We start from the raw sequence: 19224 nt of genomic DNA on the forward strand, positions 1-19224 counted from the left end.
TGTAATTAATAAAATAATAAATGAATTCAATTTATGACAAAAAAATAAAATAAAAATAAATGAATTCAATTTTTTTTTCTAAATCTGTGTGAACAATGTTAAGGTGATACTTTCTAAAAAATTAAGAAATGGAGGGAATAGTTTCTAACTTACTTTATATTTGAAGAATATTCAAACTTTTATTTTACATAGATATATGCTGTGATGGATAATATTTTTAAACCAAAATGCATAAGTAAATTATTATTTAGTTCTTAACAATAACATCAACAAATGATATGAGTAAAGTATGAATAGTAATATAATTTTAATTATATATGAATAACTGTATTATAATCCTTTTTTTATTACATGATGTTTTAAATCTATGCACACAAATTTAAAAAGAATTATTTTTTAAGATTTAAAAAATAAAGCACATTAACTATTTACCAAATCACAACTCAACCAATAGAAAATAAACTATGGAATAAAAATTCACATAGCATTAAAAGATATAAATTTATATTGAAAATTAAAAACTTAATCTTGTTCGAAACAAAAGATTTTTTTTTCTAAAACATCTTCTATTAGAAAAACAGATGGAGTCATTTTGATTGTATAATATATGAAGAATTTCAATTTAAATATTATATGCGGCTCAAGGAAATACATACAATTAAAACGGTTATTTTATTAGATTTAAGGAGTTTAAAAAAAAAAAAAACCTTCAAGTCAAATTGAATTTATCAATTTAGTTATTATAATCAATACTATCATATAAAATCATCTTCCATAATACATTTATTGTAAATTGTATTGTATACAATTATCTTTCAAGATCCCAAGGAAAATATATCTTGTTATATACATAAGGTAACTGAGAATTCAGCTAGCTTTGAGTAAATATTTGAAGTTATATCATTGTCTCTATATTTGGATTTTAGTAAGTGCACCATGATTATATACCATTTTGGTAATAAAAAAAACAAACCAAACTCAATCCTCAGGGACACAACCCGTACATTGTAGTCGCCACTTTCAACTCTTGTTCTGTGGTGTTTGAAGACCTTCCTTTCATGTTCAACGTTTGGAGTCAAACATAAACACATATTAGTATACAGTTCGACAACCATTTTTTAGGCTTGTGTATGCGTCTACATCTTTTTCATCGGCTTAAACTGGGAATACGTAAATGTTACCAAAAAGTCAAAACTTTAAACTTTGTTTATGCTCATTCCAATCTACAATCACTAACTTTGTTTACCCGCAGATTAAATATTATGAATTTATTTATTTATAATTCGAAGAATTTGCATTGAGAAACAAAATATTGAATGTTTTTCTAGCATGCAAAAAGTAAATAAATTAGTATAAACATTTTTTTGTTAAATTAGTCTATTTTCAACCAATCAACTGAAAATAATTTTCAGCTTATTTACTTCCAAAAGAATAATTGTAGATTAATATTTTCTCTATTAAAAAGAAATCTTTACTTCCAGTTTCATTTTTATTTTCCCTTTTCTATTATTTCTTTTCCACTCCTTTACTCTGACAGTAAAACCATTCTTCTTTTGACTTTGTCCACCTCCTAACATGTTACACACTCATAATACAGTCATTACTCATTATTGCAAGGGTGAATAGTCTAGAGACCTCATCGTCATATTCTTCTTCTTCTCGCGAAAAATCAATGGGACTTTGCAGGTGTCATAGTTGGATTCAATGGAAAGTTGAGTGTCAATAACTTCATATGTAAACAGATCTCATCTGATAACATTGAAGTACATATATGTATCATGACGGCTGATGCCAAAAATTAACCATACACAATGAGGAAAAATTACAATTAAAAAAGTCATATATTTTGTTCTGAAAAGAACTATAATAATCTTAGTTAAAACTATGAGTTTGGAGTGCAATCCTCAACCAATCTTGCAGCCGCACATGAATAACATTATCTATGTTTCTCAGACTCTTCACAACAACTTCTCCTGCAAATATTTGCACAAACCGGTCTGTGATCTGAAAACCGTGATTCTCCTAAAGTATAAGAAAGTTCTATTCCTTCTCCTCCTCATGGAATCTGATCAAACCTGAAAACATTCCAAACACACCACAAAAACGTGTTTCTAGAGTTTTGGATAGTACCAACCAAGCATGAGTACATAGTTTTTCCTTAGACTTAGTGGCTTCTCCGGCGTGAGAATCTGAGTTTCGAGAGAAACACTCATCCTGGTCTTCAATAAAGATTTGAGTATTTAAGATAATTTCTACTACAAAACCTGGTCTTTCTCAAGAAGTGTGTCACAATCATTGTCTCTAGAAATATTCATCTCTTAATAGGCTAAAGAAACTCTGTAATTCAAATCTCCAAACCAAAGCACTCGACTGCAACTTCGCAAACAGAGTCTTCAAAGGGTTTTTATTTTCTTTTACAGAAAGAAGGTTTATGATTTTCATTGAAACATACTCGTGATCAACTACTCTTTCAGGTGCGCAACAATAAGGCTTCTCGGTGATTCTGGGGAACTGTGTATTTGTGTGTATGTTACAAAATCTCAGCTACATCTGTTTTACAACTATAATTCTTTTTGAAAACAAAATATATGAATTGAAAATTATTATTTCTTCATTGTGTAGCTGTATGATATATGTATATCTGGTGGCTGATGCCAAAAATAAAATATACACCGATAAAACCTTGAAGAAGTGAGATGACTACTTACGGCCATGGAGAGTGCAACATAACCCATTCCATATTTGTGGCAATTCTCAGGATCTTCAGATAGACCTCTACTTTGTCTTTATAAACAGTTGGGATTATGATTGATGGTATATTCCCATATTCCCTGTTTTGGGTTTCGTTAGTATCATATCATTAAGTAAAACAAAAGTGAACAGAATATCAAATATTCAGACATGACTTTTAAGGCTTACTTACCAGCCGCACATCAACCAACAATGAGACCACGAAGATGTAGGCGAAGGAGGCTCAGTGATGAGAATACAACACAGCTTAATAAGTAAACAATGACGAATGTGAGAAGAATATTAACAAGTATGAAGAACCTGAGAGAAAAGATCTAAACTCCTAATGAAAAAATTCAGGTGACTTACATGTTCACCAAGCTTTCATATGTTACGCTACCAGCTAAACAGTTTCCAATAGCGAAGGACTAAACACATAGAAGACAATCTATAGATAAAAAAAAAGTTGAGTTGTATATTAGATTTATAAATAGAAAGAGTTAATTAAGTAATAACCAACGCTGTTCAAATATTTCTTAAGTATCATGACCAAGAAGATTGTCTCCATCAAAAGCCATATAAAATCCAACTGATGTTATCAGCATAATCTCCACCACTGGTTTCAATGAATTTATCAACAAATGCAAAAGCTTCAACATCTCTACTTGCAAAGTCTTTTTCGAAAGCTAATACATGCAAAACATAACATATATATACACATGATTCCGGTTGTTGCATATGCATTTAAGCAGAATAAACAATGAATTAGAAGAGCTGCAAGTAATCAGAGCTTGAACATATTATAAACCTGAAAGTTTAGATTAATGATCTCATTCTCAAACAATGATATAGTGAATCTAATCCTTAATCGACCTGAAGATATGCTATAATTAGAATGGTCAAAGGAAGGAAAACGTTTGACGTTGTCCTGCTGCATAAGGTGGACAACAACACCTTGAACCGTAGCAAGAAGTTTCAAATTTATTACAGACTTCAAAATCCATACCTTAGGAAGCTGATATGAACATTTTGAGCTCCGTTCGGAACCCTACTCCTCCGCAGGTTTCCACATTTTCCGTGAGGCTGTAGGTTTTTGGTTGATACGAAAGACTTTATATAGGAGGAGAAACGCAGGGAGTTGGAACGAAACCATAAAGAAAGAAGGAGTAAAGAAAATGTTAAATGACTCAGAAGTGAAACGATAACGACGAAGAGGAAGGGCCAGAGACGATTAATCAATTGGGAGGAAGATTAAGTTTTTGCGAAATGTGAACAATTTGGGCCATGGAAAAATAAATTAAACCCACACAAATAAGTCCACTATTAATCATTCTCGACATAGAATTAATGACGTGGTCAAAATGCTATCTGTGATGGGATGATTTTTCCATATGACGTGGACAGTCTACCTAACGCTCTTGTTTCTCTTTTATTACTTGTTTGATCTAAAGATTTTTTATTATTTCGAATGTCTTCATAATATATTTTTAAAATAGCTAACTAGATTTTTTTTTTTTTCAATTTAGACGGACTATGGAAATGTTTTAAAACACTTTTATAAAAATATCTTACGATATTCCTAATAAATAATAAAATATATACATTATTAAACTATGATTATGCATATATACTTAAATTACGATAATTGAATTTATTAACAAACTAAATCACCTTTAAAAAAAAAAAAAACTAAATCACCTATCAATGTGTAGTCGAATCATTTTAAAGGAGACGACGACAAAAGGGAAAAAAAGAGAGGAATCATTTGAAAGGAGACGTGCGATCATGAATAATGTGTGAGAGAGCAGTTGACCTCAGCTTGACCCAGAGGGAGAAAAAAAGAAAAAGGAATAACTTCGTTGGGGAGGCAAAGCTCTGGGAAAAAAGCAAAAAGCAAGTAAGCCGTCTCAATTCTCACTGCCACACACTCTCAAGTTTCTTCCCTTCTTCAACTATGCCGGACCGTGAAATCGGCGACGATGCTTCTGACACTAACCTCTCCTCTTCCTTCGCGTCTTCCTCCTCCTCCTTCTCTTCCTACTACTCGGCGGCTGGCGCTTCGACGGATGATCACGCCGCCAAAATGGAGAAAGATCCTAGAAAAATCGCCAGGAGGTTCGATTTTCCCGATTTTCTCCACTTTCGCAGCTCGATTTCACCTTCCGTTAGCTTGCTTTCACGTTTCGGTTTCCGTACACTTTCGTTATCTTTCAGATTGCAAGTTTGTAGCTGAGTAAGGTCATTGGACTAGTAAATTAACATGTTATCCAAAGAAAATCTGATGAGATTGTCTTTGATTACAGAAGAATAAAAAAACGAGTGTGTTGTTGATTGTGCTGAGATTATTGGTGTGGTTTGCTTTTGTGCATGAAGGTATCAGCTGGAGCTGTGCGAGAAAGCAGTGGAGGAGAACGTTATCGTGTATTTGGGAACTGGTTGTGGGAAGACTCACATTGCTGTGATGGTTATATATGAGCTTGGGCCTTTGATTCTCAGCCCTAGGAAGAGTGTTTGTATCTTTCTTGCTCCCACTGTGGCTTTGGTTGAACAGGTGAGGGGATAATCCTCTTGATTACATCATTTTGCATAATGGATCTGATTGATTTTGGCTCTATGTTCTTACTCTCTTGTTTGTGCTTTTTTTTTTCTTTCTCAGCAAGCCTTAGTCATAGCAAAGTCTATCAACTTCAAAGTTGCAACACATTGCGGTGGCAATCGGACTGTGACTACCCATTCTGACTGGGAGAGAGAAGTTTCAGAGAATGAGGTGATCTTTCTATCCTTTTAACCCTATAAGTCTCATTAAGTTGATTGTTTTTTTCTAACCTTTTTATGTGGTAACCATCGTTTTGACCAATGAGATCATCGTTATTGGGGCTGTCTGTTTCCTGCAGGTTCTCGTTATGACCCCACAAATACTTCTGCATAACTTACAGCACTGTTTCATCAGGATGGAGTGGATTTCCCTTCTAATATTGGATGAGTGTCACCATGCTCAAGAACAAAGCAACCATCCTTATGCACAAATCTTGAAGGTATCTTTTCTCCACATTCTTGGTATGTGGTGACTGATCACATTTAACATATAACCAACTTTTAGGGGCTTGCAAATGCAGGTTTTCTATAAAACAGAAGGTGTAAAAGGACCTCGTATATTTGGAATGACTGCATCTCCAGTTGTTGGCAAAGGTAGGCCCCATTTCTGTGATGTGAATTCCTGATTACAGTTCCATTTCTGTCCAAAGCATTCATTATCGCATTAAGAAATGGTCAAAAATTCCCAATACCAGTCAGAAAACTCGTAGGAAGATTTTTTATATTTTTTCTTTACCATTTAAATTTCCCTTTAAATCGGTGAATGTGACCTTCACCTAGCAAGAAGGAACATATGTTCCGCAGAAATCCTAAAGCAAGAGATTTAGCTCCTACATTGCTTACCTTTCGTTTTTCTCTTTCGATCATGAGGTTTATGGTGACCTTGATAACAGCTGCGACCTTTGATCATATTCGTTCTATACATGATCGAGTGTTTGACAGCACTACCTGTTTTTCAGGGTCTTTTCAATCAGAGAATTTATCGAAAAGCATAAATAGCCTCGAAAATTTGCTCAATGCCAAGGTAAGCTGGTCCTTAAATTCCCTAATTTTGGCATACAAGATATTTTTCCTAGGCATGATTGATGATAGCTTATATGTTAAGACCTGTCACACTGTGTTGATTTGAGTGATACCGAAGTAGAAATAAAACTCGGCTTGGATCTTCTCGGCCCAAGACTATGGTGCCAAATTAATCATTTGATGCAAATCTAAAGCAAAAATATCTTTCTCTTGGTTGCAATCATGATAATGGTCTTACACTCAGTTTGCTTTCGAACAATGTTTTAATATTTCCCTTTTTGTTTACCCTGATCGTAAAGGTTTACTCAGTGGAAAGCAACGTCCAGCTGGATGGTTTTGTTTCATCTCCTATAGTCAAAGTATATTATTATCAGACAGGTGGGAGTGAAGCATCTCAATCGACCAACATATATGAAAAATATGAAAACATGCTGGAGGACATCAAACAGGGGGTTGTCTAATGTGTCTCATAACTGGTTTTGTCACCGTAGCTGGATACATGAACTGATATTCTTTTCCTGATATGAACAGTGTTTGGCATCACTTAAGCAGCAGATTGATACCCATCAAACCCAGGTCCTCTTAAATATGAAAAAGCTTCTGAAAAGAACTCATGATAATCTCATATATAGTCTGGTGAATCTTGGCCTTTGGGGAGCAATACAGGTAGACATTTCATACGGAAACTAATTTATAGATTTGATATACAGTTTCTGGTTTTGGTTTCAGATGTCTTTATTTCCGAGGCTCCTTATATTAAGTGTTGATTACTTGTATTACCTGGTTTCTTCAATGTTTTACGAAGCAACAGACGATATATTTTAGGGTGCAGTAATAATCACAATTGCCAAGTAACTGCAACTTTGCATTAGTTGTGTAGGTCTAAAGGTTACACCGGCTGGCATAAGATTCCTTACTGTGGATTATTTCCGATTTCCCAATTTTATAAAAGTTCCTAGAGAAAAATTATCCGCAAGGTTCCAAGCATTTTTCTTTAATTTATGATGACCATTTAACCTCGATATGTAAACCTTACATCTAGCCAAAATGATTCTGTGTTGTTTCTTGTTTGTCTCGTATGCTATATATATATGCTGTGGCCTCATAATGTTTGCCTCTTCATTTATTATAGGCTGCTAGAATCCAACTGAACAGTGACCGTAATGTACATCAAGAGCCTTTGGAAGAGAATAATAAGTCAAAGATATGTATCACATATCTTTCTCTGGCTGCCGAAGTCCTTTCTTCTAAAGTTGCTAAAGGTATGATGGCATGGTATCCTAGTTTGTGTTTTCTTTAAAATTAATTTTTCCTTCCAATAATGCATATGCTTTTTCGGAGTTGCAACTTGTGAAACTTTTAACTTATTGTGCACTTCATTTTGTCATTTTCATGTGAATGCCCTGATAAAGAAGTCATTGATTGCCTCATTATTTGTTTGCTGTCTTTGTGATTGTAGATGAGAATGCATCTGAACTTATCAGCTTACCAGCGTTGAAGGAACCATTTTTCTCAAGAAAGCTGTTACAACTGATTAAAATCCTTTCGGCATTCAGGTTGGTACTTGGGAGAGGTGACAGAGTATTGGAATACTTCTGTGCTGATTATTCCAAAGAAATGAATGAACTATCCTTAGCTTTATTGAGTAGTCACTTAACCAAAAACCGATGCTGAATTTGCGTTTTCTCATGGTATCATTTACCTTAAAAATGACAAAGTTTTACTTTATTTTAAACAATCTAGCCTGCACTAACCTATCTTTCATCCCTACCTTTTTAGTTTATTTTTTTCGTAAGATACGTTTGAGCACCTAGAAGATAGACTTTATAGATACACGAAAAAATTGGCCATAATCAATAGATCTATGTTCCGAAGACAGAATATGGCTTTAAACAATTTCCAGCTCTTAATTCACCTTCAAAAGACATTGGATTTTTATATGGAAATGGTAGTTGTTATTGTCCACTGGTCCTGTGAAACCTTGATTGCTAATTTATTGCATCGTGTTTGATTCAACTGTCATGCTAATGAGGCCATTTTGAAAGAGAAGCCCATGGTATATTTTGCAGTAAGCTTCAATTTGTATTTTTCTTTCAGGATAGAGCCACACATGAAGTGTATAATATTTGTCAATCGGATTGTGACTGCGAGGACGTTGTCATGCATACTAAATAGTTTAAAACTGCTAGAGTCTTGGAAGTCTGATTTCCTTGTTGGACTTAGTTCTGGAGTGAAGAGCATGTCAAGAAAGAGTATGAAGACAATTCTTGAACGGTTCCAATCCAAAGAGGTGATCTTTAGCCATCTCTGAATCTATAGTTACTATTGGGAGATCCATGTACACTGTATGCCTTCACGGTTCACACATATAATATAGAAACAAAATACAGGCAAACACCCGTTTAGACAAACATGTATTTTCTAGGATCAATTTTCAAGCCACTTCCAACTAACTTCTAAGCGTTCCTCTTTTTGTTCCAGCTCAATCTACTGGTTGCCACTAAAGTTGGCGAAGAAGGTCTTGATATTCAGACATGCTGTCTTGTGATCCGTTTTGATTTGCCGGAGACTGTTACCAGCTTCATACAGTCCAGAGGCCGTGCTCGAATGCCCAAGTCTGAATACGCGTTTCTAGTGGACAGGTCTGTAGGAATGAGAAATTGATAAGGCCATAATTATGAGATCGTTTGTGCTCCTACGCATTTACATTGTTTCTTCTTTCGTGATTCAGGGGAAACGAGAAAGAGATGGATCTGATTGGAAATTTTAAAGTAAATGAAGATCGAATGAACCTGGAAATTACTTCCAGAACGTCAGAGGAAACTTGTCCTAGACTTGATGATGAGGTATACAGAGTTCATGAGACAGGAGCTTGTATCAGTGGTGGAAGTAGCATCTCCCTTCTCTATAAGTATTGTTCTAGGCTTCCACATGATGAGTAAGGCTTCCAATTTTTCTGTTGGTGCTTCTTGTATTCACTTTCCACAGTAAGCAGGCGTGTCAGAACTGAATTTCCATTTGCCGCCTTTTGTTCCATCAGATTTTTTCAGCCTAAGCCGGAATTTCAATTCAAACCTGTTGACGAGTTTGGTGGAACGATCTGTCGCATAACTTTACCTGCTAATGCTCCTATAAGTGAAATCGTCAGTTCACTACTACCTTCGATTGAAGCTGCTAAAAGGAATGCTTGTCTAAAGGCTGTCTATAAGTTGCACAGCTTAGGTGTACTTAACAATTTTCTGTTGCCGGATTCAAATGAAGAAACCGAGGACGAGTTGTCAGATGAAGAATTTGATTCTGATAAAGTTGAAGGTGCATAAGTGGTTCAGTTATAAATCTTAGTTGTTTATACTGATCACTCGTTATATAACGGTCTTTTTTTTCTTGCCAGGTGAAACCTGTTCACGAGGTGAACTGTATGAGATGATTGTTCCTGACTTGTTTAAACAAAAGTGGGATCCATCAAAGAGTTGTGTCAATCTTCAATCTTACTACATAAGGTTTGTGCCTCATCCCGCCGATAGGATCTACAAGAAGTTTGGTCTCTTCATGAAGTCACCTCTTCCCATTGAGGCTGAGACTATGGATTTTGATCTTCACCTTGCTCATCAAAGATCTGTAAGTGTGAAGATTTTTCCAAAAGGAGACGCCAATTTCGACAATGATGAGGTATTGAGCTTTTTAATATGATACAAATTTAACTAGATTGACGTTTCTAATTTGATTTATGTTTTATGCAGATAAGGCTAGCGGAGCGTTTCCAGGAGGTTGCCCTGAAAATTATTTTTGAACGGCGGGAGCTAATTACGGAATTTGTTCCCTTGGGGCTGCAAGACTCTTTTAGAACTAGCAAATCTACCTTCTACCTTCTTCTTCCAATTAATCTGGATGATTCAGAAAGTGTTTTATCTGTTGATTGGGCGAATATTAGAAGCTGCTTGTCATCCCCAATCTTCAAGGCTCCGTCTGGCTTAGTTGAAGATATGGATCCTCCTGCGGGATCTCATTTAAAGCTTGCAAATGGCTGCTGGAGTATTGATGATGTGAAGAACAGTGTGGTTTTCGCAACCCACAAAAAGCAATTTTATTTTGTCACGGATATCTGCCATGGAAGAAATGGATTCAGTGCTATTAGAAAATCAATCACCGAAACCCATCTGGAAAGCATATATAATTCGTAAGCAACTAAACTACTACTATTTAGTGATTGTTCGATGGCATATTTTCTCTGGGAGGTCCTGCGTTCTGCGTTTTCTTTGTGTCGCTCTAGTTTGATTTTGTTATAATGTTCTTTTCCCAGTTTCCAGAGAGCAGTATAACAATCCTTATCACTTTGGGTGGACTGTAGAATTTTATAGGATCACATGATTTTCTGAGTTTAAGAACTTTCCCATTTTAATTAACAAAACCAGGTATGGCGTGAAACTCAAGCATCCTTTACAGCCACTCTTGCGTTTGAAACCGCTTAGTTATGTTCGGAACTTGCTTCACAACCGAAAGCGGGAGAATTTAGGTAATTTTCGTATTTGACTTTTTCATATTACAAATTTCTTGTGCATGTACGTGTACGCATAACACACCTTGTATACTCTAATTTTACCATTCTCTCATTACCAAAAAACAGAACCAAATGAACTTGAGGAATATTTCATAGAAATTCCTCCAGAGCTGTCTCAGTTAAAGATAAAAGGATTATCTAAAGACATTGGAAGTTCGTTATCCTTGCTGCCATCAGTCATGCACCGTATGGAGAATTTACTCGTGGCTATCGAACTGAAACACATGCTGTCTGCCTCTATCCCTGAGATAGCTGAAGTTTCTGGTCACAGAGTATAATCTCATTTCAATTGATAACCCATTTACTTGATTTTCTTAAAATTTGTTATGTTTGATCTTTACCGATCGAGTGAATTGGTATAGGTACTTGAGGCGCTCACAACAGAGAAATGTCAGGAGCGCTTTTCTCTTGAAAGGCTTGAGGTGCTTGGGGATGCATTCCTCAAGTTTGCTGTTAGCCGACACCTGTTTCTACATCATGATAGGCTTGATGAAGGAGAGTTGACGCGGAGACGCTCAAATGCTGTGAACAATTCCAACCTGTTTAGGCTTGCAACAAGGAGAAATTTGCAGGTCCTCAAAACATTCCTTAAAAAATTTTGGTGGCCGGTACATTTTAAATATAGTTTGAGCTGTTGCTGCACAGAACGCACATACTGATATGGTGCATAGAGTACCACCACAACCCTTGCCTACATTGAATATATTCTCAGTTACATTTGTTCGAAATCAAATCTCAGATAGAAGCAGACTGAGATGTAGTAATTTAGTTAACTCTAGTTTTGGATTATATTTAACCTTGGCATTTTCCCAGGTTTACATCCGTGATCAAGCATTCGATCCTACACAGTTCTTTGCATTGGGCCATCCATGCAGAGTAACCTGTGACGAGGCAGCAATGAAAGAGGTTCATTCCTTGGATAAGGTTCCTGGGCTTTTGGAATCAAATACTGGTGAAATCAGATGTAGCAAAGGCCATCACTGGTTGCACAAGAAAACAATTGCTGATGTGGTTGAGGCTCTTGTGGGAGCATTCTTAGTTGACAGTGGCTTCAAGGGGGCCATTGAATTTCTTAAATGGATTGGCATAAATGTTGATTTTGAGTCCTTGCAAGTAAGAGATGCTTGTGTTGCAAGCAAGCGGTACATGCCACTGACTACTTGCTTTGATTTGGCGGCCCTGGAAAGCCTGCTTGGATATAAGTTTCTCCACAAAGGTCTACTTTTACAAGCCTTCATCCATCCATCTTACAACAGGCATGGAGGAGGCTGCTACCAGGTTTTTTTTCTTCTTATTACTTTTCATATTTTTTTTTTTGGTATACATCTATTTGTAACCAAAATTCTCTAATTTGGGGTCTGCAGAGATTGGAGTTTCTTGGGGATGCTGTTCTGGACTACTTGATGACATCCTATTTTTTCTCAGTCTTTCCGAAACTGAAACCTGGTCAACTGACCGATCTAAGATCGCTCTCGGTAAATAATAAGGCGCTTGCAAATGTTGCTGTCAGTTTTTCACTACAGAGATTTCTATTTTGCGATTCTACCTATCTCCATGATGCTATAAAGGATTATACCAACTTCGTGACAGCGTCACCATTGGCCAGCGGACCATCTGAAGGTCCAAAATGCCCAAAGGTGTGTGTTTGGATCTTCCTTCCATATGAAGGCAGTATTTGCTGCTTATGTTCTGTATATTAGTGTGTTTTGGTGGAACCTGTGATAATTCGTTGAAGTTTTCTTTTAGAACTTGTCTTATTTGATATAATATGGATATATAAGTGGAAGAAAGAACTAACGTAGTTATTATATTTGTATGCAGGTTCTTGGTGACTTGATAGAATCCTTTTTGGGGGCTCTTTTCCTCGACTGTGGGTTCGACTTGAATCATGTCTGGAGAATAATGCTATCTTTTTTAGATCCAGTGAAAAACTTGTCTAACCTGCAGCTTAGTCCTGTGAAAGAACTGCTTGAATATTGCCAGTCTTACAAGTGGGATCAGGAGATATCAGCGACAAAGAAGGATGGTGCTTTTTCTGTTGAATTAAAAGTGACCAAGAAAGGTTCTTGCCTTACAGCTTCTGCAACTGGTCGGAACAAAAAAGAGAGTACCAAAAAGGCTGCTCAGCTGATGCTTACGAACCTGAAGGTAGTTGCGGCTTAACTACCTTCTATTTATGTGATGTATTTCTATCTTATGCTACCTAGTGTTCAGTTTTGTAAATGGTTTCTTAACAAAGTATTTGTGTAATTCATCCGCAGGCTCATGGGCACATAAAAACCTCCAATCCCTTGGAGGATGTTCTGAAGAATAGCATCCGAAATGAAGCTAAATTGATTGGCTACGATGAAGAGCCTATAGACGTTGTGGATCTTGATGGACTGGACGTTGAAAACGTAAATATCCAAGATTCTTTTGAGGAGGATCCTGTCACTGAAAGCAAGACTAGTGAAACAAGCAGCTCATACATCATCAGACGAGTTCTCACCAATGCACCACCATCTGAAAAAGAAGAAAGCCTTCCTCAAAAGACCATCAAAGAAGCAGGTATTTTGATGACGAACTTTTGAAGTAAAATGATTGGATATTACTTCCTGCATCTATATATCCTGAGTTATTAATATGATGACTAAAACTGAACAGGTGGGTCGATCATCAAAACTGCAAAATCTCTCTTGCGCGAAACATGTGTTGCCAACTGTTGGAAGACACCAGAGTTCGTATGTTGTGAGGAAGGGCCAGCCCACCTGAAAACGTAAGTAAATTGATCAAGTAATGCCTACATCTCTAAACTGCTAGTTACTGGATTTGTTGTCGTCAACTATGTGCATGTTTACAGGTTCAGCTATAAGGTAATCCTGGAGGTTGTAGATGCCCCCAATATGACACTGGAGTGTTATGGTGAAACTAAACCAACTAAGAAAAGTGCATCAGAACAGGCTGCTCAAGCTGCTTTATGGTGTCTCGATCATGCTGGATTCCTTCGCCGATGATCTCGAGTTGCTTTAACTTGGTTACAAACTGAGGTTATATATCGTAGACATATAATTATACCAAAACTTTGTGTATTAGCTGATATGATGGACACAGATGGTAAGAGAGAAGGATGTCTATCAAGTTCTTAACCAAGACTAAACTTAAACCCATATGTTGAGGCAAAAGTTTTTGAGCCTCAAGTTTTATTCGGTCCGTATTCTGAATGTAAACTATATGTTTTTATGATGCTTGAACCCATGGCATGACTCTCATGCATCAGATAAGAGGATCATATGTGATCCCAACTCAACCATGTATGAAGTTAGCGCTAACAGGTGTGAACACTTGAATTTAAGAGTAGTTTCAAAAAAAGGGAACAACAATCAACAAGCATTATGATTTTGCATTGTGAAAAGTGAACAAATATAATAAGATTGATCTATACAAGAGAATAATGAATGAGCAACTTGTCCTGAAGCAGATGACATTGTTACTTATCTCCCAACTCCAATCACAAGAAAGAGGATTGTCTGAGTGTGAAATAAAAGTAGAACAAGAAAAGTACAACTACAATTTGGAGCAAGCTCTCATATTTTACCACCATATGAGACTCTCCAGGAGAATCCAGAACCACATTTCTGTCATTACTCCCTCTAACCTTCATCTCTGCCTCCACTCTTGGCTTTACCTCCAGTTCTCTCTTATCCATCTTCATGATGGCCATTTTTGCTGTTTCCTCAGCCATTTGAAGCCTTTTCCCTGCTTTCTTTTTCCATATCTCTAACTCTGCTACTTTCTCTTTTGCCATGAGGGCTTCTCTGCAGGCTGCATGGTACATGTTCATTGTCTCCTTCAGCTCTTTCCTCAGCCTTCTCTTCTCAGCTTCTGCTTCGTCCATCAGCTTTATATCAGAAGGACTATTAAGGTATATCGAAAGATTGGATTTATCATCATCATCCAGACATCTAGGAATCTCCAACATGTTTGGAGTCCCAAGTTTATCATAGAAGGAGAGAACCGAACTATCTGTACTGATCCTGTCACTAATGTTCACAGTAGAAGAATCTGTGCCAAGGGATGAGAACTCCTCAAAGAAAACATCGTCTTCTCTTGACAATGACCTGCTCAAAATCCAAAATTCAAGAAGTTTAATCTCAGAGCTTAAAACATAATGTTATGGTAGATTTACATCTCAGAGGGAGCCTCATCAGTGTTGCTGAGTGGTGACGAAGGTGCAGTCCCTGAAGAAGGAGAAGGCAAGCCTTGAGGTAAATGCCTAGTGGCTGGACGTACACTTGATAGTCTTCCCTTTGATATGACTAAGACAGTGCAGAAGTCTGGAGCCCATCTCATCACATTACTTGGTATGTCATCTACTTTAAAAAGCCTTCAAAATCAAGAATCACCCAAAACCCATTTTTAGATACAAGATTCATGTGTGTTATGTCATGGATTATGAAACTATAGTTTGTCACCTTGTAATACTCTTCTTTAACGAGGCACCTAGCAAGAATGTAGAAATAAAGTTCTGGTTAATATATTCAATCAACGCTTTCGCTACGTCTTGATCTTCAAGCATAACTACTTCGCTTTGTATCTGAGAAAAGAACATTAATCAGAGAGACAAAAAGAAAGGTAACGTAAGCAACAAGAAAGAAACACATATCTTCATACTTACATTTCGTCTCATGCAAAGACAACGCATTGGTAAAAACTGACGACTTCCTTTATCATTTTGTTGCTTGCCAGACAATTCATCATCTGTAGAATGTCCATTTGCATTCACTGTAGATCTTTGGACGACATGAACAAGTTTTATTGTTCTGTCTCGTGGTATATATTGTTCCACTGCCCATTTAAGAGCTTGACAGCTTGTTTTATCTTTGTCCACTGCAATAGCTATAGGGCCTTCTCTTAATTCGTTTCTCTCCATACTTTCTCTCAAATTCGAGATCATTGCCACTCAAGAAAATGTATTGAGAATTTATCAGTTACCAATGAACTTGTCACTGGTTCTTGAAGAAAAAGATAAAACATCCGATTACCCAAGAAGACAGAGGAATTTGAGTTGTGAGATTTGGAGAGACTCAAGAGAGTTGTGGCAAAAACAAATATTATAAAAGAAAAAAAACTAAAACCCTTCCACTTTGGGAGGAGAACTGCTTCTTGCTAAAAATAGAATTGTCATCAACAAAGTGTGTTAATGCATGGACAAAAACTAACTCCAGGCCACAAAACTTTGTTAATTAACAAAATAAACTACCGGCAGTAAGTTTTGAAACAGCACCATGAAACAAGTTTTCGAAGAACAGCTGCAAGTTTCTCTGCCCCTCATGAAACTATTGTATGAATGTATATTATGTATACAATGTCATATAGTTTGACACATTAAAAATATAGTTTTTAACTTCTAATAGTTTGAAAATCAGTCGTAAAATTTCTATAAATTTGATGTAAAAATAAATGATGAATATTAGTTATAACAATTATCACATTAACTTCACTAATACATATTATGCATTTTCTTCGGCATTTTATTTTTCTCATTATCATTCTGTTCTATTTATTAAAATTTTGCTAATGCTTTCCTAACTTTTTACATATCTTTTGTCAAATATTTATTTCTCTCTCTAAATAGTAATACAAAACATGCAATCAATAAACCAAAAATCTAGTTTAGAATTCTATTCAATCATAACATTATTCTTTTCAATCATAACATTACCTTATTCACTATATTATTTGACTTAAATGAACTTAGTTGGTCTTGAGGTGGTTTTGGCACTGGTTCTCTCTCCCCCTTCGGGTGTAGAGTAGCCACTGCAAGAGAACTCATGGTCGTGTCCGTGAACTTTGTGGCCACCTTGTTGTGTTCGGTGTAGGCGGCGTTTCTGGGCCAGTTGTTGATGTGGCGGTGGCTGAGCCAGCTCAGGTAGAGGTCGATGTCGTTGAGGGTTCCTGAAGTCGGCGCTGCTGAAGGTTGTTTGTAGATTCAACTTTATTTATTATCTATCAAGTTACTATTAAGTCATCTTTCAGATCTGTTTTTTTGTTTGTTCTTTGTTGTGTCTTTGTTTCTAGTGTCGATGTTGTTTCTCCGGTTAAACGGACTTGTAAACTTTCCAGATGCCCTTTTACAGAATGGTAATCAATGAAAATGTTTTTATTAAAATATCTCCTCTATCATGGCGTCTCTAAAAGACCAGAGTATGATTTTGATTTTGATTTTTTTAGTCATCTTATGATTTTGATTAAATTAGGTAAAATAGCTTCATTTGAGTAAAAAAAAAATTTGACAACATTGTTAATTAGAAAACTACCGATGAATGAATGACCTATTCAAACACTAAATTTTCGAAAATATAAAATCAAGTTTGCACAATGAAATGAGTTTAATTCATGTACTTTAAATTAAGGTTCAATAACTTAAACAGAACTTGCGTTTGGAAGGAATTTTTGTTATTTAAACTAATACTAGATTTTGACCCGCATTCTTACGTGGATGTTTTTTTTTTTTTAAGAATTGTTTCTAACCTTTGACAATGCCATAAACTTAATTTTCGATTGATACTTTATTCAGTTTTGACATTCGTGTGTCTTTTTCGATATATTTAGCATCCACTTATAAATTATGAGATTATGAGGTTGATTGTTTCCAGTTTTTGGAATAGTTTTTGGTTTTTGTTTCTCCAAAACCTATTTTTTATCGAATAAAGTTTTTTGAGAAATCGTTTTCATAAAATTTAGGGAAACTAATTTTTTTAAATAATTGTTTATTTCTATACAAAAACCAAAATCCAACTTTTCCTAGTTTTTTTACTTAAAAAGTGTTTTACATTTACTTTTATTATAAATATAAAATCAATAATGCAAAAAAACTACCGTAGGGCATTTAAAATAAATATACATATAGATAATATTTAGGGAAATACCGTAGGATAGCACTAAAAAAGTTTTTGTCACAAATATAGACGGTAAGAATCAAAATGACCAAAATGTTTCATTAAAGAGGTAAATATACACTTATACTCCTAGGGTTAATTAATCCAAACCTTAGGGTTTAGAGTTAAGAGATAGGGATTTGAGATTGAAATTTAAAATTTTATAAAAATAAAAAATAAATATTAAAAATTTGAAAATAAAATTTTTTAAAATTGTTTCAAAAAGTATTTTCTAATTACAAAAAGAAAATTAAAAAAATAAATAAAAACAAATTTCGAAAAACAATTATAAAAAAAGTTCGAATTTGAAAACATATAATCTAAAACTATAAAAAAAATTATTTTTTTAATTTTTTTAATTTTTTTTTTAATTTTTAATTTTTTTTAATTTTTTTATATTTCTAGGGTATTAGGGTTCTTTTACCTATTAAATGAAACATTTTGGTCACTTTCCTCCTTGTGGTCTATTTTTGTGATCAAAACTTGAAAATTGTCTATTTAAGAGAATTGCCCTAATATTTATAATCCAACCCTGAACACATATACTTAAGGGGTGTTAGTGGGACTTAGATTTCTATAGAGTTTGTTAACTTTAAAAGTTAAGAGATTTGTTAAATTTGGAAAGAGTTGTGGAAAATTTTATATATTGTGAAAATCTATGAAAATAAAGTAATGTAATGATTCTAAGAATTCATGGGAAATATGTTAGTATTTTCAAAATCTCGTTTTGTGAGTTAAAATGTTAAGAATTCAACTCCCAATAACACTTACTTTATTAAATTTGTACAATCATTAAAATCTAAACTTTTCGAATAATAAATGATTTTGTATAGAACTATAGATATATCAAACCAATAACACTAGATTTTAATGAGAATGTGAAAATCTATAAACCAATAACACTAGACTTGAAAATTCTAAAACTCATTATAAATCTAATTCTCACTAACACACCTCCTTAAGGCATTTTCTAGCTACTTTTTGGAACATACATCTAACAATAAACTGATATAAATACAAAATAATTCAAATAAAATTTGAAAATTACCAATAATATAAATTTATTTATTTAATAAATTTGAAAATTATCAATATATACGTATATATATTGTTAATAACTTTTTATTTTATTTAAAGAAATTAGATTTTTTTTTTTACTATTTGATACCTATAAGTTATATTTTGTATTCTTTTGGTTTTACTTAATATTAACTAGAACTAGTATTTTTCTTTTACTATTTCATACTTACAAAATATATTTCCTATTCTTTTAAATTGCTTAGTATTAATTAAGATTAGGAATATTTCCCATTTTTTTATAAACTTTTCTAAGTATAGATTTTCAAAATTTTCTATATGAGATTCAAGATAGTTTTATTTTGTATTAACAGTTTTTGTTTT

At 34.7% G+C, this 19224-nt stretch overlaps 2 protein-coding genes and 1 long non-coding RNA gene across 3 annotated transcripts; 1 reads left to right on the forward strand and 2 right to left on the reverse strand.

The window, feature by feature from the left end:
- Nucleotides 1–1750: 1750 nt before the first annotated feature.
- LOC106444074 lies at nt 1751–4069 on the reverse strand. Its single transcript, XR_001288153.3, has 4 exons — nt 3737–4069; nt 3100–3178; nt 2924–2997; nt 1751–2831 (listed from the first exon to the last, which is right to left on the reverse strand). It is a non-coding gene; the product is annotated as an uncharacterized LOC106444074 (long non-coding RNA).
- Nucleotides 4070–4485: 416 nt separating this feature from the next.
- Nucleotides 4486–14128, forward strand: LOC106439495 (dicer-like protein 4). The gene is made up of 25 exons (XM_048767418.1): nt 4486–4845; nt 5104–5281; nt 5387–5497; nt 5625–5765; nt 5847–5919; nt 6285–6349; nt 6648–6800; nt 6880–7014; nt 7481–7610; nt 7808–7904; nt 8446–8638; nt 8830–8990; nt 9080–9286; nt 9389–9660; nt 9740–10017; nt 10089–10525; nt 10761–10861; nt 10973–11178; nt 11269–11478; nt 11720–12184; nt 12271–12543; nt 12728–13054; nt 13168–13453; nt 13550–13661; nt 13746–14128. The coding sequence occupies exons 1-25, from the start codon at nt 4523–4525 to the stop codon at nt 13897–13899; spliced, it is 5088 nt and encodes a 1695-aa protein (XP_048623375.1). The 5' UTR covers nt 4486–4522; the 3' UTR covers nt 13900–14128.
- Nucleotides 14129–14284: 156 nt separating this feature from the next.
- LOC106371759 (U-box domain-containing protein 51-like) lies at nt 14285–17939 on the reverse strand. Its single transcript, XM_048767419.1, has 4 exons — nt 15561–17939; nt 15358–15479; nt 15072–15269; nt 14285–15003 (listed from the first exon to the last, which is right to left on the reverse strand). The coding sequence occupies exons 1-4, from the start codon at nt 15837–15839 to the stop codon at nt 14394–14396; spliced, it is 1209 nt and encodes a 402-aa protein (XP_048623376.1). The 5' UTR covers nt 15840–17939; the 3' UTR covers nt 14285–14393.
- Nucleotides 17940–19224: the final 1285 nt, after the last annotated feature.

Source organism: Brassica napus, chromosome C9 (assembly GCF_020379485.1).
Source record: "Brassica napus cultivar Da-Ae chromosome C9, Da-Ae, whole genome shotgun sequence".
Lineage (NCBI taxonomy): Eukaryota > Viridiplantae > Streptophyta > Magnoliopsida > Brassicales > Brassicaceae > Brassica > Brassica napus.

Coding starts and splice junctions, on each gene's coding strand:
- LOC106439495 (XM_048767418.1), top strand. CDS start 4,523: ATGTGTGAGAGAGCAGTTGACCTCAGCTTGACCCAGAGGGAGAAAAAA. Junction 12,185..12,270: donor ATGGAGGAGGCTGCTACCAG/GTTTTTTTTCTT, acceptor TGGGGTCTGCAG/AGATTGGAGTTTCTTGGGGA. Junction 13,662..13,745: donor GGGCCAGCCCACCTGAAAAC/GTAAGTAAATTG, acceptor GCATGTTTACAG/GTTCAGCTATAAGGTAATCC.
- LOC106371759 (XM_048767419.1), bottom strand. CDS start 15,839: ATGATCTCGAATTTGAGAGAAAGTATGGAGAGAAACGAATTAAGAGAA. Junction 15,480..15,560: donor GTCTTTGCATGAGACGAAAT/GTAAGTATGAAG, acceptor TTCTTTTCTCAG/ATACAAAGCGAAGTAGTTAT. Junction 15,270..15,357: donor TTAAAGAAGAGTATTACAAG/GTGACAAACTAT, acceptor TTGATTTTGAAG/GCTTTTTAAAGTAGATGACA.